This window comes from Mastomys coucha, unplaced genomic scaffold (assembly GCF_008632895.1).
Source record: "Mastomys coucha isolate ucsf_1 unplaced genomic scaffold, UCSF_Mcou_1 pScaffold12, whole genome shotgun sequence".
In the NCBI taxonomy this organism is placed as follows: Eukaryota; Metazoa; Chordata; class Mammalia; order Rodentia; family Muridae; genus Mastomys; species Mastomys coucha.
Window position 1 is genome coordinate 26,047,877 of NW_022196894.1, and position 16,853 is coordinate 26,064,729.

The window sequence follows — 16,853 nt, forward strand, 5'->3', positions numbered from 1 at the left end:
TAGACTATGAAAAATAAGTCTAAATCCAAATCTAGACTCTCACTAGTACAACAATGTTGGAGGCGCTGACTTGCAGGGCCTTGCTGTCCTAATGTGGGAAGTGGAAACTCATCCTTCCCTGAACAGGCTGGAGGGAAGATTCAGTGGTTAAGAGAGCAGTTTCTGCTCTTACAAAAGGCAAGAGCTTGGTCCCAAGCACCCACATGGTAGCTTACTGCCATCCACATAACTCCAATTCCAAAGGATCCAAGTCCTCTCATGACCTCGATGGGCTCTGGCACACATGTGGTACACTTTATGCACATACTCAGGCCACCCACATCCACTTAAAATACAAGAAATAAATACTTTAAAAAAAACTATACTTACTTGAACTCCAACTAAGAGGAATTAATGTGCCTATGGGTAGAAGTTAGGAGTCTAAGGGACATATATACACATAAACCCACTGATCAATGACAAATACATAGCCATTACAAAGAGCACCTTTTCAATGCTGCTTGACTATATATAGACTGATGAGGTTAGGCTGAACTCACTTATGTAACTATATATTTTAAGTTGTTAGTGAGAAGTGTAACTTGTAAGCACGTTGGAAGTCACCCTAACAGAGGTACTTTAATTCTCAATCCTCTGTTGAACTCTGTTTCTGGCTGTATACTGTTGCAGTTGAAAGTATATCAAGATAAGCTGGCTGTAGCAGTAAAGCATCATATGATTGGATACTTATTGACTAGACCCTTGAGAAAAGCATGGGAACATTCAGGACACAAGCAAAGAGAAAAACATGGGGCCGGGTGCTTGTGTAAATATTTGCCTTTGTGGACAGGGAGATTTTTCAAGACACCCCCAGAAGTCCTATACCACAACTTTCTGATAACTGCTGGCCTAGGGCTCAAGTTCTCACTGCCTTCCTACTCATTGGCTTCCATTCAAGATCCCGTGGGTCCATTCTCCTCTCCAAGACCAGAATGCCCTGCTAAAAGGCAAATCATATAGACTTTGCTGGGTTCTCAGGGTCTTGTAGAGCTGTACCACCATCTCAAAGGATCTCACTGCTCTGGTCTTTCTTCAGATCTCCCAAGGAACTAAGGAAGTTGCTCTCCTCTGCCTTGAATGTTCTCAGTCTTCTACCCATTTCTACTTGTCTCATCTTTTACAACTCCATTTAGATAATCCTGGAAACAGGTGTGACATGACTAAATACTAGAGAGGATGTCTCCATTTTACAGTTGGTAAACTGAGACTCAAAGGGATTAATAAGCAAGTGTACTTAAGGGTCTTAAAAATAACAAGTCCAGAATTCCTATTGAGGTTTCACTCCACAGGTCACATTGTTTAATGGTTCTGCTGTCCGTTAAATGGTAACCTCAATGAGGAATGAGGAAAAAAAAAAAGACTAAGTAAATAATCCTGCAGGGCTCTGCTGAACTTGCACTAACCACATGACTGTGGAAAACATCTGAGAAACTTTTGAAGCAAGTGTTTATGTTTACACTCAAGAAGGTCTGCCCACTGGGCCCAAGTCTCCCTGAGGATCCTCTGCTGCCCCCAGAGGCACGAGTTGATGAGTTGATGTCTTGGAGGCTCCTAACATGCAAAGGGAATCCCAGCCAGGAGCCTGGCCCAGAGCAAGACAGCCTTGGGGTGCCTCCTCAGCACAAAAGATCCCCATCAGCTTTTCCACTTCACTCATCTTCCTTGGGGACTTTAGATCACACAGGGGGCACAGAGCAAAGAAGCCACACAATCATACTCTACTCTTCTTGATCTCTTACTGAGGTTCTTCCCACAGTAATTTTCCAACTTCAAAACAATTAAGTTATTCACAACCAGAGCCTCTTAACCCAGTAGGGTAGCAGATAAAAAGCAATAAGGCTGACTGATGACTTTAGTCATTTTCTGATTACAGTAGCTAGAACCCATCTCTCTCTGCTACATCTACATGGAGTGCAGTGTTCTGTTTTCTACAATGGGGGAATACCTCAATGAAGTGCTAAAAAGATTAGCATAACACTATCTCAAAGTCATGCAAGTTATTATTAGAGTGTTTACTATAGTGTCAGGCACAATGGTGCATGACTTTAATTCCAGCACTAGGAAGGCAGAGGCAGGCAGATTTATGTGAGTTTGAGGACAGCCTGAACTACATAGACCCTGTCTCAATAAAACGAAACAAAATTTTATTATATCTGGTTATTTTAAAGGCATTTGACCACAAAGGTCTGGCTTCTCACAGGCTCTTGGGAGGTGGCTTTGGAAGCCGAAGACATGGTATTTCTTTTGGGGAAAAAAAAAAAACACAAACGTTCCACAGATCCGGGGCAAACCATTAGCAAAAGTGGTATAGTAAGGATAGTCACCTGTCTAAGAAGGCTGTACTGGGAGTGGGGGGCTCAAAATCTATAATAATCCCAAAGGTACGAACCGATAGCAAGCAACCCTTAAGATGAATCCCTGTAGGAACAAGGAAGAGCAATCGATTATGATTCACATGGCACAGGATTATAAATGCAACAAAGACATTTTCACCAGGAATAGAACAATATAGCACTGTGCTATCAAGCCTAAGAGTATTTCTAAAACTCCAGATTTATGAGACAAAACCCTTGTTTCTAAAAATCTAAAAATATTCCTAGTGCTTTCTCAACTACAGAGACTGCCTCATTTCCTGCAAATTGTTTTTCCTAATTCTGTTCGAGAATATCAACTTCATTAAAACTTTAAAAGCTTAATCCTGTGTTAGAGCTTGATGAGATCTCTGTGGGATGAAAGAAATCAAGAGATCACAGAAGCTACATTTTTACAATGTCCTTACACTTGAAGTATCAATTGCTGGTGAGAAAGCTAGGCCATAGAGAAAGGAGATTTAGGAAATCACTAAACATCACTTTAAACTGTAAGATGTTTACTAAAACAAAAATTTGTCTCACTGTAGTTTGTGACTGGGTAGTCATATTTTTTTTAAATAAACAACAAATTAAATATCATCTGATTAGACTAATTTCGTATTTCAGATATAAGCCATGTGAAAGAAAGAATGCAGTAAATGTATTTGCTATAAATGTAACATCTCAAATGTCAGACTAGAAGTTTTTCGATTTGTAAACATCTACTTTCCCTTCTGTAGACCCCCAAAATAAGCACTCTTCCACATTTAGAGACATATTTCTTCTTAAAGACTTTACTTTTTGTGACACTTTTTTCCTTTGCATGAAAGGATATTTTTAGGCATTTTGGCAACTTTGATAGTAACATGTTGAATGAGTATGCTGTTACATACTATTTTAAACATCTGCCAAAGGGAGTCGGAAGAACACTGAAATATTATAAACAGCTATAATTTCATGAGAGAAACAAAGGCTCAGAAAAAAAAGAGAAAGAAAATCAACAAAACTTGGTAAAATCACCATCGCTTATTTTATTACAGATGGAATCATACTACATCATTTTAAGAAGGGAAATGGTGGAGAAGGCAGAGTGCTTCATTAGGAAAACTTTTCCATGTATTTTAGGTGAGGGAATTTTTCCTCCTTGGTGGTTTTGTTTAATAGCTTAAGGGAAGGGACTAAATTATACAGAGACGCATTAGCAACAGCAAAATGCAGATTTGCCTTAAGTCACACAGATTTTAGGCCTCTCTAGTCCCTCTGTACATTACACAGAGGCTCTCATTTGCAAAATGAGACTAACCCTAGATGACTCCCCTGCACCTTGTCCATTCTGATATCAAATCTCTGTCAGCAATTCTTCCAGTACCTGTCTTTTCTCAGTGTGGGGCTATTCGCAGTAACTATGGAGTCACAGGTGAAATATTTGAGACTGGAAACAAAAACAAATGTTGGGCATAATAATGCATGTATATGGGTGGACTAAATGCCAGAGTGCAGTAAACTAAATACCAGCTCCATTTAAGGAGGAACTGTAGCAAGTCTGGCTTATACAGGTACTTCTCACAAAAGGAATGCCTCAGATAATGGCCATCACACTTCTCTATTAGAAAGTGAGAGAACAGAAATGTTCTAAAGGTTTTGTTTTGTTTTGTTTTTTTTCATGGTTCAATCGCTTCAGACAGCATGTCAGTTTAGGGTCTCCAACATTTCATTTTCAAAGAAGGACAACCCACACAGTGACTAAGATGTTACCAAGACCTGGGCTAGTTACAGGATTACACTGTCACTTCTACTTCCGAGATGCAAGCCTCAAATACTTTACGATAGTTTCAGAGATTTAGTAAGAGTAACCCCTTCTACACTAAGCGTTCAAATTGTCAATAATCCAACCAGTACTACCAATCTCTAACATTTGAAAAGTACAAAACTATTTCCCTCAGTTGACAGCAGACACCCACCTCTCCTGCTACTTTTTTCTATGTCATACTGCAAATAGAGCAAGCAAAGGGGTGGGGTGAATGTACTTCCAGTCCCAATTTTGTCATCCTTCAGTTGTGTAATATCACAGATAAACCACACACTGTCTGTAGTCTCTTCAGATCAAGGTTCTGCTGCAAGATCCCGGAGTACATCAGCACATTGTGATTGAGAGATGGCTCACTCGAAGCATGGGTGTGCTCTATGGCCCTGTGATGTCCTGCCTTCTCCCCAGTTCCCTTTGGGTCCATTTTGTATGTCTGTGCTTTTGAAAAGGGAATTTTATACTGAGAGGATTCTTAGACTTGTGATGTGTTTATGAGGCTCTAGAACCTAGCAAGCCAAGAAAAGAGACTGAGAGATGCTTGTTGTATCTGTCCTGAAATCAGAACCACCACCAAGACCTTCCCCATGACATATCCAGTTTAGGCTCACTGCCTTAGCAGAACTCTCCTAGGAAGTCTGGTCACTGGAGTGTGTGTCTCAGGGGCGGAAATCCCTTACTATAGCAAGTTATTCCCCTTCACCCCATTCCCATTTTTGGCTCAGCTTGCTTGGAGCATGAATGGATTTTTGAAAAATAACTCAACTATTAGGTGACTATGAGATCAAAGTAGTTACAAAACAGGAAACAGATCACCTCTTTTCGTGTTGAGCAACTTCCCCCTCAATCCACTAAAGAATCCTCTGGGAATTGAAATATGGAAGGTGCTGTCTCTCTATACATAGCCTCCTCTCATGCTGTGTGAATCATGTTTGCTGATATAAAATCAACAGATTAATTATTTGGCTTTGTTAGTAACATTAATAGCACAACTATCCTCTTCCCTAAAAGCTTTTCCACGCCCCACACCCCCATTCTTCAGGACTAACGCCCCACACCCCTATTCTTCAGGACTAAGCAAGTCTTGGAACAGCCTGAAGCCTTTCCATGTGTGAGTTCATTCTTGGTGTCCTTGTACTAGGAATGCCTTAGCAATTCCTACTGTCTTTCTGGTCGGTCATCCTGTGACACTTTAGCTAAAGGAAGTGACCATTTAGGATCCTGAAGATGAGCCTTGAGTGTGTGAACATGAGGAGTATATTAGATAATCACCAAAGGAAACAATAAACCCAGAGAATCCCCTATTTTCTAATAAGACACTAAGGAAACGGCCTCGGGGAACAGTACACAATCCCTCCCTTCTCCCGAGCAAAAATGAAGTCATGTAAACTGCTCATCTGCAAATCAACTTCCACAGGCATATGAGCTCACATCATCCATTCAGAGTTATGACCAGACCAACCTAATACTTTGGCTGTCTTGTTATCTGAGAAGGCTGAGTAGGATCACCTCATAAATATCACATAACTGTCCCAAACACAGTGTTACAACCACTCCAGGGACTGAGTATGTAAGTCACACTGGGTTTGGGGTCTTGGAGTCCCTTGCGGACTACATCAGCCCTGAGAGAAAGGTGCCAAAGGATCTCATTCAACCAAAACAAAGATTTATATTGCCCTTTAAAAAGAAGTAGCACGCTGAGATAATGCTGCTTTAGCTCCGATCTTCACTTGACCAGACATGGAGGCATATGTACTGGGTGTAAAAGGGAAAGACCTCAACAGCCTCTGAATCCCAGTCAACATCAGTTTTGTTTACTCCTGGAATCTGCTGCTTTGCAGCCATCAGAGACTATGAAAATGAGCCACAAAGGGGGGAGGGGAGACTAATGTGACAAATGCTATGGATAGTTAAGAAAAAAAAAATTAAAGAAAACAAAGCACCTTCCTCCCCAGGCTTACTCTCAAAATCGTAACTTACTCTGAGTTCCACTTGAATCTAACCTACACGTTTCAGTGTGTGGAACTCAAGAGAACAGCAGAGTTGGAGGAGCAAACAGGCTTAAGGTTGTCAACTCATCCCAGGAGAGGCCCCCTCTTCAGCCCATCCTTCCTTCAGCTGTCAGGACTGAAGATGCCTCACATCACAAGGGACTCACAGCCACACCCAAAGGATCAAGGACTTGAGGAAATGGTGGATTTTGGTGACTTGCATTCGTTCTCTCAAAGTGTAAAAGTGTAAGGGGATCCCAGCTTATGGCAGGAACTGTCACCTTGATACTGAAGGAGCACGGTTTCCTTCTGTAAATGGAGACATAGGATGTACCATTTGAACCCAAGGCCGCGGGAGCAGAATCAGTTTCAGAAAGGTTGTGACATAGAAATGTCCGCTACATCAAATTTTCTTTACACTCCCTGGGGCCCGAACTGCAGATATCATGGTGTTGGCCTAATGTCTCAAAAGCTATAGTATGCAGAGAATAGTAATTGGACAGTAAACTTTATAAGACAAGCCCATGGTAACTATCAACTGGTTGGAAGAATAGGAAAAGGGGTCCTGTGTCGAAAGAAACTGATGAACACGTGAGAACGTGAAAACTTGGGAAACTGGAATGTCTTAAAAGGCAAAATACCACATGCTTGTTGGAGGTAGAGCAAATCAAAATAATATTAAGTTACATTGTTTTCTTTTATGATTCATAATCATCTGTCTTACATGGTTATGAGGAGTATAAAGACCTTTATTTATTTTCATATTCTCCGTAGGTATTATGATTTCTCGGTAGGTAGATGGATGGATGGGTAGAGCAATGGGTGGCGCAGGAAAGAATGGATGGATGAATGAATGAACGAACGAACTAGGCACTGCCCTCCAGAGCTTTACCGGATAATGGAACCCAGGTGCATCTATACAAGTGACCCTCATACTAGTCAGACTCTCGGTGGATGAAAGTAGAGTGCTTTCCCGAATATGGGACAAGCTATTAACTGACACAAGGTTGTTGAAAGAAGGTGGGCCAGCATGGAAGAAAGGAATTCTGATTCCCTTCCATGAGCAATTCCCAGAAGCTTTGAAGAAAGGGGATGGGGGGCGTCAGCCTCTGGGGAGCCCACTGTTTTGACTGCTACTGACCTGGTCTCCGCCTCACTGGCCTCTTGCGGCCGCTGCAGAAGCGCACTTTGCTGAACACCCCGAGGACGTGCCTCTCGCACAGGGAGCGCCCGTCTTTGCTGGGGCTGGAGCGGCGCTTGGAGGCCGACACCCGGTCGCTGTTGGACTCCCTCGCCTGCCGCTTCTGCCGGATCAAGGAGCTGGCTATCGCCGCAGCCATAGCTGCTCAGCGCGGGCCCGAGGCCCCGGGCTCCACTGCGCCCTCGGGTTCCTGCTCCGCCGGGATGAGGGCAGGACCTCGGGGGCCTGGAGGAATAGGACAGGCGCGGGGAGGCAGTGCTAATATTTGAGGAGGTTGCAGTCTCGAAAACCTGGAGCCCACAAGGTTAGTCAGAGTCTGGGCAGTGGCAACAAAACGTGTGAAAATCCGGATGTAAACTTCCCCAACCACTGGCGGCGGGGGCGGGGCGGTCCCAGGCCTTCTTGCGAAGTAGACGTTTGTACCCCAAACTTGCACCCCAAGGCGATCCACGTCCAAAGGGCAGTGGGGAGTTTGGTCACACTGCGTTCAGGGTACCAAGTGGAAAGGGGGGAAAGATGTCCAAAATAACAAGTCGTGGCCCGGTTGGAGAGGCGCAAGCGTTGTAAGGTGTCCAAAGTATACCTACACATATATACATAGAAACCCGTTTACAAGGCAGAGTCTGGACCGAGGCTGGAAGAGAGCCCCCGGCTTAAAAATATATATAGTAAAAAGTGAATAAAACGTTCCTTTAGAAAACGAACCACCAACCGCGACAGAGAAGAGGAAGGCAGCAATTTAACTCCCTGTGGCCCGCGGTTCTGAAGATTAGGAGGTCCGTCCCAGCTGGGTGAGGTCTACGAAATGCATCGCACCGGCTGCGGTTCTCCGGGGGGGCCGGCACCCCTACTTCTAGAATTCCAAGAGGCGAGAAGTGGGAGCGGTTAACCAGACTCGGGGTAGGGGCGCGGGGCGGGGAGGTGGGAAAGAGGGTGCAGCTGTTTCCAGCTGCGGTGAGCGCGCCTCTCCTCCAGCAGCACTGCAAAGAGAGCGGGAGACGAGGGAGGGGGGAGGGACAACGGGAGAGAGGGAGATCCTCGAGGGCCAAGCACCCCGGGAATGCGCGGGGTCCCGAGAGCGGGCGCTCCCGCTCTCACTGCCTGCGTTCCGGCACGAGACGGGCACAGTTGGTGATTATTTAGGAAATCCTAAATCTGGAATGACTCAGTAGTTTACAGAAGCCCCTCCAAAGGCAGAGCTGCCGAAGGTGTCCTCCCCAGCTCGGCGCCCACAAGCCTTTCACCGGAGCTTCCCCGCCACCGTGCGCCCGAGCCGCAGCACCGAGCCGGTCTCCGCACAGGCTCCGAGCAAGCTGGGCAGCGAGGGACGGGCGCCCTGGCGGGCTTAGGATCAGGTCATCGCCGCGCCTCCGGGACCCCAGGCTCGCACGCCCCGGCGGTGGGCAGCTCCCGGCCGCAGCTCAGATAGGGGTTACCCGGCCGCCGCTGGGCCGCTCGCTCGGTCCCGCGCCGCCCATCCCGGCCGTGGAAGGAAGTGACCGCGCGCTGCGAGCCCCCGCGCGTCCGCTCGGGTGGGGCGGGGGCTGGTGGAGGGCTACGTCGGCTCGCGGCGGCTGCGGCTCTGGGTCGCAGCTGCCCACCATGGTCTGGCGCCCCGGCGCAGGCAGGGTCCCTAGGCCGCCCTGGGCGACGGAGGGAGGTAGCCGCGCGTGCCACCTAGACTCCCCGGGCCGGGAGCGGACTCTGGGGCCGGGGACAGGAGGCAGGTTCCGGCGGCCACCAACTCGCCCAACTTGCTGCGCCGGTGGCGGCTGGGAGCCGCGGGATCGCGGGGCGCCCCCTGCCACCTCCCCTAGACCGGGAGGGGGCGCTCAGGGCGGAGTCCCATTCATGGGCAGAAGCTCCTGGGCGCCGCCACGGGCTGTCTCCCCCAAAGCGCTAGCTCCGCAGGAAACTCCGGGCACAGGCGACAGCAGCCTCTGAGAAGGCGAGTGGGACAGGGAGCAAGCAGCCGCTGGAGTTACTCTGGCTCTTAAGGAGCTGGAAAGCTTTCCTGATGGGACTAAATTTGGGGCTGGGCTTGCGGAGCGCTGGAAAGCGCCGCGCTTGGGTCCTGCTCCCTTTTCTCGCGCCCACTGCTCCCAGACTCTCTCCTTCCTTCCCCACCCCTACACCCTTCTCCCCCCTCTCTGTCTTCTGTCTCTCCCCTTTTCTCCTCTCTACGCAATCCTACGTGATTGAGGTTTGGATGAGAAATTCAGAGGCAGAGTGAGGGAACTGCAGCCTGGGTCTGCTGTGTCCAGTCCCTTCTCAGCCCACACCCCACCCCCAAGAGAAAAACACACATCCACTGGCTTGTTGAAGGACCCTGGGTGAACAGAGAGGAGGATGGTGCAGGGAGCAGAGGTGCAGTATGCCTTCGCCAGTGACCAGAAGCATGTAGCATTCTCCAGGAAGGAAGTGCACACTGGATAAAGTAGCAATGACCTCCGGGTCTCCCATATTGCACAAACACCCCCGCCGCCGCCACATTTTGGAACAGCAAAGTGTGCTTCTATTCCTTTGGGACCTAGATTTCTTATTATTGTCTGGAAAGCTACAAAGGAGACTCAATGCCTAGAAAGGTCTTGTGGGCAACCTGCCTTGAGAGTGAATAGAGATGGGGTTACAGTGTTGCAAGCAAGGACAGTGAACTACAGCATTGGAGCGCACTCTTGTCTCCAGAAATGCTTGCCATGCTCCTGATAGAGAAATAGGAGTCATCCAAGGAATCACAGCATTAGAGATTCCGAAAACCTGTATTCTCCCTTGGTTCAAGCTATGGTCTGGGAATGACCCTTAGTCGTGTTGGCATTTTTTTCTTCAAATAGCACCACTCTCTCTTCAACCTGTGATTTCCAAGCAGAGACAGGTATATACTAGAAATTTCCTAAGAAGTTGAAGAAGGTAGCAGCCTGCAGATTGTTAAAAATGGGGCCAAACTCTAGGGGACCCCAGGAATGCGGGTCTAAATGTGGGTACAAATTTGCTGGCCTACTTGAGATTAACTGGGCAACAAGAAGGACAGAGGTGTGTGAGTCTGACAACCCAACATTGCTCAGGATCAGGTGTCTGGCCTAACTGACTACTGGCAAAGACTGACCCTGACCTACAGGAGCTGGTATGACAGACAGCTGAAGGGAGGGGGCTCCCAATGGCCAATGGGGAAAGCAACGGTCTTGAAGGGGCTCAGTTTGCCTGGATGGGGATGATGGATTCATTCCTGGAATTTGAAAAACACGGATCAAGACCGGCGAACGGGATGCACACTCCAGAGTACATCTGACAAGACAAAAGGGATTGCTTGAAATCAATTGGCAACACAGTCAATTAGGGAAGTGTTCAATTTCCACAAATAAAATTATTTTCCTTCCTTGGCTACAAGAAGACTCGCCTCATTTTTCAGCAAGGCAGGCACAGATAGTCCTGGCTGGCTTGGGGGTTTTGGGGGAAGGCTGTCTTTTGCAAATCAACACCCAAACACAGACACACACACAAAAGGTCATCTAAGGGGAATCTCAAGAGGAGTGAAGAAGAGGACAATTTATAATGAGGCCCTAAGGAAATCAACTCAACTTGCTCCCTTTCATCCCCACAATGAAGATAATTGTTCCCATCCACAGCCCAGAACAGGACGTACATATGTAAGCATTTTGACAACAGGAAAACGCCGAATGAATGGTGGATGGAGGTGTTTGAATGCATGTGATTCACCTGAGATGCTTGCTGTAAAAAAATGTGGACTCCCTATGAGAATCTCTGAGAATATGAAACAGAAATCTCTATGACTGAGGCACATACATTGAAATTCTTAAAAACTTCTCTCAGTCTCAAAATATGGCCATTTACTGTATACATGTAATACGTACGGGTAATACTGAAGAATAGAGCAAGATGCTCAAAATTACTCTAGATTACACTCCTTGGCCTCCCTCTCCCTTCAAACAGGACTGTAAAGGGGCATGTCTTCCCAACACGTTACTTTATTATATTCTCTGGGAGGTCAGAGTGCTTAATAGAGAAGGGAGCACATGTAAAAGCAAAGAAAACGTGTGGAAGAAGACAAAGAAGATGTGAAAAACCAACTCTTTCTATTTGAAAGACATCTTGAAACATCATTATCGACTTTGGCACGTAAAGACTAATCAACACCAGGTTTGTGAGATACACACGGGTTTAGTCTTAGATCTCTATTAGAATGGGATGTTTAGGTTTCCATGAAAAGATAAAGACGACTTTTTCACCTTGTGTTTCTGCTACTGTTGATACATTTTAGCTATGTGGCCCTTAAATGTTTTATCAGCACTACCATATGCTCCACTTCCTCAACAGAAAGAATGGATATACAGAAATCTAAGAGAAAAAAAGAAATCTAGGTCCTAGGTTCATGGAGGTTGAACTCAGAAGAGAGATGTAAATTGGGTTTTCATGAATTAATTCAAAGCTTTCTTATCTGGTTCACTGAATTAAAATCTCCTCCCAGTGCTTCTTCCAAGGATATGTTCAATAGCTCTCATCTGTGGATGGGAAGATAAATCAATCTGGTAATGGTTGTGATATCTCAGGCCTGTACAAATCTTAATGTTTCTGCTATCTTTCTCAGGATAAATGAAGAATGTCCCTTTCCAATTTTGAAGGCATGAGTAGGAAAAGTTTAAGTTTGGAGTAAGTTGCCAAATACACATCAGAAGGATTCTTAAATAGCTATATTTATATCTCTTACCTCCAGTCAAACAAAATATAGACAGTATTAGTCATCTGCATATTTTAAAATTTAAAAAATGCAGATTTAATTGTCTTTGGCTTGCTCACAGGCCAAATCTTCCAACTCCCAAATCAAACTAGAATTATCTCACATGTCCATTTTAAACACTCTATTGAGTGCACCTGGTGTTCAGGATATGGTGTCAGTAACTGAGGGGAACTGTATGCCAGTGGTCCTCAGCCTTAACTTCAATCCTTTAATACAGTTCCTCATGTTGTGATGACCATCCCACCCATAAATTTCCTCTTGTTGCTACTTCATAACTGTCATATTGCTACTGTTGTGAATCATATGTAAATATCTGATATGCAAGATATCTGATATGTGACCACTGTGAAGGGGTATGCCAACCCCTCCAAGGGGTCTTGACCCACAGGTTGAGAACCATTGTTCTATACACTTTTACAATCTCCTTACCCTCAACTAGCTTAAAGTCATGCCACCACATTCGTTTGGGGCTCTTTTCTTAATTGTGCATTTGAAATAAGCTACTGGATGAATTAATCAACCTATTGGAACCACAGCTGCAACACAGTCAGATGAGATCAACACTTGAAGTATTTAACCAAGGTCATGGAATACCACAGACTGTGAGAATAATGTGGTGTGTGTGTGTGTGTGTGTGTGTGTGTGTGTGTGTGTGTGTGTGTGTGTGAGAGAGAGAGAGAGAGAGAGAGAGAGAGAGAGAGAGAGAGAGTCCTACCCTTTAGAAGTCCATTTGAATCAAGACCTTGCTATAAAATACAGACCTTTCAGAACAAGAAATGGTACTTCGTGATCCGCACACTTCATCATTCAGTTCCAGACATAATGTATTTAATGGAGACGGGAAATATATGTGGAGTGAGTGATTAGCCTTGCAATGACAGAGATAGTATTCATCAGTAAAACATGGCCAATGTTTTTGTCTGTTGAAAACACAAAGAAGCCCAGCTCTGCACATCCACCATCCTTCTGGAAGATCAGCCCTTTGACTCAAAGTTCAGGAATATGGGCTAACTGGTCTTAACAACAGCAGGCTTGTTGGATAGCAGAGCTCGTCTCCAAGCATTTGTCTTGTACAATCCCTGTACTTAAGTCCCTTTACTCTGTCAGGTGGTCAATTAAAGTAAGCTGGCCAAAGCAATATAAACAAGTACTTTCTAATAATTTTTTGAATTTCCTTCTGTAACAAGTTCATTCTTGGTTCTTTATTCAACAATTCAATAACAGAGTTACTCTTTGTATGTGAGTGTCTCCTTTAGACATCTCTCAAAGTGATAAAAAGATATATTTCATTTTCATTCAGGACAGAGGAAGAGTAATGGCTTTGCAGCTTAAAAAGAAAAATGTTCAATGCCCAAAGTATGTCTCTTTTAATTATGAATATTAATGGTAAGTTTTCTGAACACCCCCAAATGCATCACAGCTATACACACATGACAGTCCTCTAAGGTTGGTTTGTTATAATGAAGAAACTGGACACAGAAAGATCAAGCTCTTAGGACACACACAGCTGAGAGCTCCTTGAACACAAATTTGATCATTTTCAAAGGTTCCTTTTAACCATAATATTGATATTGTACACCAACAAAAATAGAATGCCATTAATAATTATAATCCTGCAATGAATTTCAGAATTACGAGTATAATTGCCACTTCGGTTACCCTCATAGATACTTCTTCCTTACTGCCTTTTCTTTATTTTTGTTTCTTTTTTGTTTGGTTTTTGTTTTTCTGAGACAAGATTTCTTTTTGTAGCCCTAGTTGTCCTGGAACTCACTCTGTAGACCAGGCTGGGTGCACACTCAGAGATCTACCTGCCCATGCCTTCAGAGTGCTGGGATTAAAGGCATGCACCAGCACACCCAGATACCCTTATGAAGTGTTGAACACTCTTCTTCCATGTGTTCTCTCACTAAGAGTGAAGAAACTTTTTGCTGAACTTAAGAAGGTAATCATAACCTCATTTTGTAAGTGGACACTTAGTCCAATAGCTTTACAGTCTCACACAATGAAAATCTAGGAATCACACTCTGGTCTGCTGACCTCCACATTGACATTGCCCTTACTGAGACCACATACAGGAAAACAGAGAGAACTTCTAATGCATTTGCATGCCCTGGCCTCTACTACAGTCTTAGGAATAACTGTGAAGGGGTCACTATATGGTAGACAGATTGGGTGCAAACACCCTAATGCCCTGTTCTTCTGTGGCCATTGCATCTTCAAATCCTCTGGGATGCAAAGCTAAAGTGAGGGTTTGTTTCTGCCAGTCTTGATTATGAATTTTCCATTTCCTTCATTCCTGTTCCTAAATACTGTGCACTACTTGGGCACACAGGTAATTGTCCATGCCAGGTGGAGTGAGGGCCACACAACACCAGTGCTGGTGATGCCTACAGAAGGGAAGGTGCCTGTTAGACTCAGGATAGGCTTCTGTCAGAGCGAATATTCACTGAACACCTGGATAAAGGCATTAATTCCTCCATCCAACAGCTTTGTTTTTAGCTCAGTATAAGAGCACAGGCTCAGTATGCTTTAGACTTTAAGTTCACTCTCTGCTACTAATATAACAAAATGTATCCATCTCCTCATGTATCTTTTAAAGTCCAATAAATATGTAAGTCATCCCAAAGAGAAGTGTGGCATAGTCATTCTTTGTAGAAAGAAAGGAACTCAAGGTTGCCTCTGTATTCCCAAATGGATTATTTGGTTTCATCCACATACCTTAGAGAGTTGCCTGCCTTGATTTGATGTATCTTAAAATTTGGTAGTGTGGGAATGTATCTGTACTCAGACTTCTGCTTTAACAGTCTTCACATCCAGGTTTGTCTTTTTCAGTTCTCTTCCTGTTTCTGTATCTCTCTCTTTCTCTCTCTGTGTCTATGTCTCTGTCTCTCCCTCACTCCTTCTCTCCCTCTCCCTCTCCCTCAGACACACATATACATTGGTGAACATGCTCATAGCCATGTCCATAGGCAATAGAAATAGATTAATAAGGCAGTGAAACAAAGATGTCAGATAAAACAATGAACCAATTTTGGAGGTCTCAGTGCTATTAAAGTGACCTTAAAATGTTTGATAACTCTAATATTTATACTGATACCCATCCTCTCCTAGATGCTCTCTCCACAGGCCATTCCTGGTTGCTCTCATTTCTAATTTTAGTTTCCAAATTTCCAGGGAATGTATCTGGCTGGAAAAGCATATGACTAACACTCAAAACATACTACAAAAAATCATATTAAAATCATATTTTTGCCCTCTATGTCGCACACAGCACTGGGCACTGTAAAAATAGCAAACAATTACAGAAAGATCCTGTTACTTTTTCACACATTATGCTTGATACGGAATAAGATTTTATTCTAAATAACTGAAATATGCAAATGATTTAGAAAAACATATCGGGGATCTAATGGCAATTTGGACGAAGTGATTGATAAAGTCATTCTTGGGCCTAGGTTTCGAAAACTCTAAAAATAAAATGTAAGTTAAGATAAACATGTCATTAGAGTAAGTAATTAATCTTCAAATAAAGCTAGTTTAGTTGATCAAGCCTAAGTTTATTCTCTTATGAAATGACTACTATGTAGAACTTAAGTGATATATTGAAGCTGAAGCATTTAATTTTAAAATCAGAAGATGTGTGAATAAAAGCCTGAGTTAAGCAATGAGCAGTGGTGGACAAGATGCAGCCTCTTCTAGTCAGAAGAAAATGTTCACTAAGTCTAGGAGAGAAAAAAAAAAAGCATCTAGCAAAATTCCAAGCATTTGCTCATTTGTATTGTGTGTTTAATACAGAAGTGTTCTCCTTTGTGCCCACTTTCTTTGCTAACCCAGCATATTTAGAATGACAACAGAAGAACACTGGTTTTGACAACTGGATGTTTGGGAAACTCAGAAGCCAAAAGTGGTAGAGTGATGGAGGATGGACAGATAGAAAAATGCATGTCACGCTGGGATGTTCAGAAAGCATGTGGAGGCGGGGATAGGAATAAGATACTCATGGTAGAATATTTCATATCAGTCTAGTATTTAAAGAACAATCAATTAGTATTTAAAGAATAATCAACCTTTTTTGCAAGATTTTGAATAGGATAATAATCTTTCAATTTGTTGAATCACCTAGTGGAGATCTCACAAGGTATCAACACATTTTACAGGGTGCATACATAGTGTAGTCAGTTATTGAAGACTTGAGACTTCATTACAAGTAAACAAGCCAATTATCTCCCATTTAGTTGGGTATGTTAACCACTCTGGCACTGGAAAAGTGAATGTCTCTTCTCTTTTTGGCAGTCGGCATCTCCTCCCTAACAAGGGCAGAAATAAGGAAATAGTAATAGCTTGCTTTTAAAGAAGAATTAATCAGAAACATCTTTTATTTGCTAAGAACAAGAGTTAAAATTTTGGCTTCAGGAAAAAATTGAATCCAATTCAGAAAAAAAGGTCTTAAACATGCTCTCTAGATAAGATTATATGTAGAATCTGCAAGAATCTGATTAATAAGTCTGTCACTATAAACCCCTTGTATAATATTTTGAGCATTTTAGGTACTTGTAAGTGTATTGACTTAAACGTGACTTAAAAACAATGTTTAAACATGGTGGAGCATGTGTCCTTATTACATGTTGCAGTATCTTTTGGGTATATGCAACATGTAATAAGGACACATGCTCCACCATGTTCATAGCAGCCTTATTTATAATAGCCAGAA

At 43.7% G+C, this 16,853-nt stretch overlaps 1 protein-coding gene across 2 annotated transcripts in view; it reads right to left on the reverse strand.

Annotated features, from left to right (window-relative positions):
- Nucleotides 1-16,853, reverse strand: part of Fgf12 (fibroblast growth factor 12) — a 539,267-nt gene that overhangs the window by 250,818 nt on the left and 271,596 nt on the right. The window contains exon 1 of one of the 2 annotated variants that reach the window (XM_031363564.1): nucleotides 7,327-8,897. The exons of the other annotated variant lie outside the window; for it this stretch is intronic. Within the exon in view, the coding sequence (XP_031219424.1) occupies nucleotides 7,327-7,525 (199 nt within the window). The 5' untranslated portion in view covers nucleotides 7,526-8,897. Of the gene's footprint in view, nucleotides 1-7,326; nucleotides 8,898-16,853 lie in introns of those variants that run through there. 2 annotated transcript variants of the gene reach the window in all.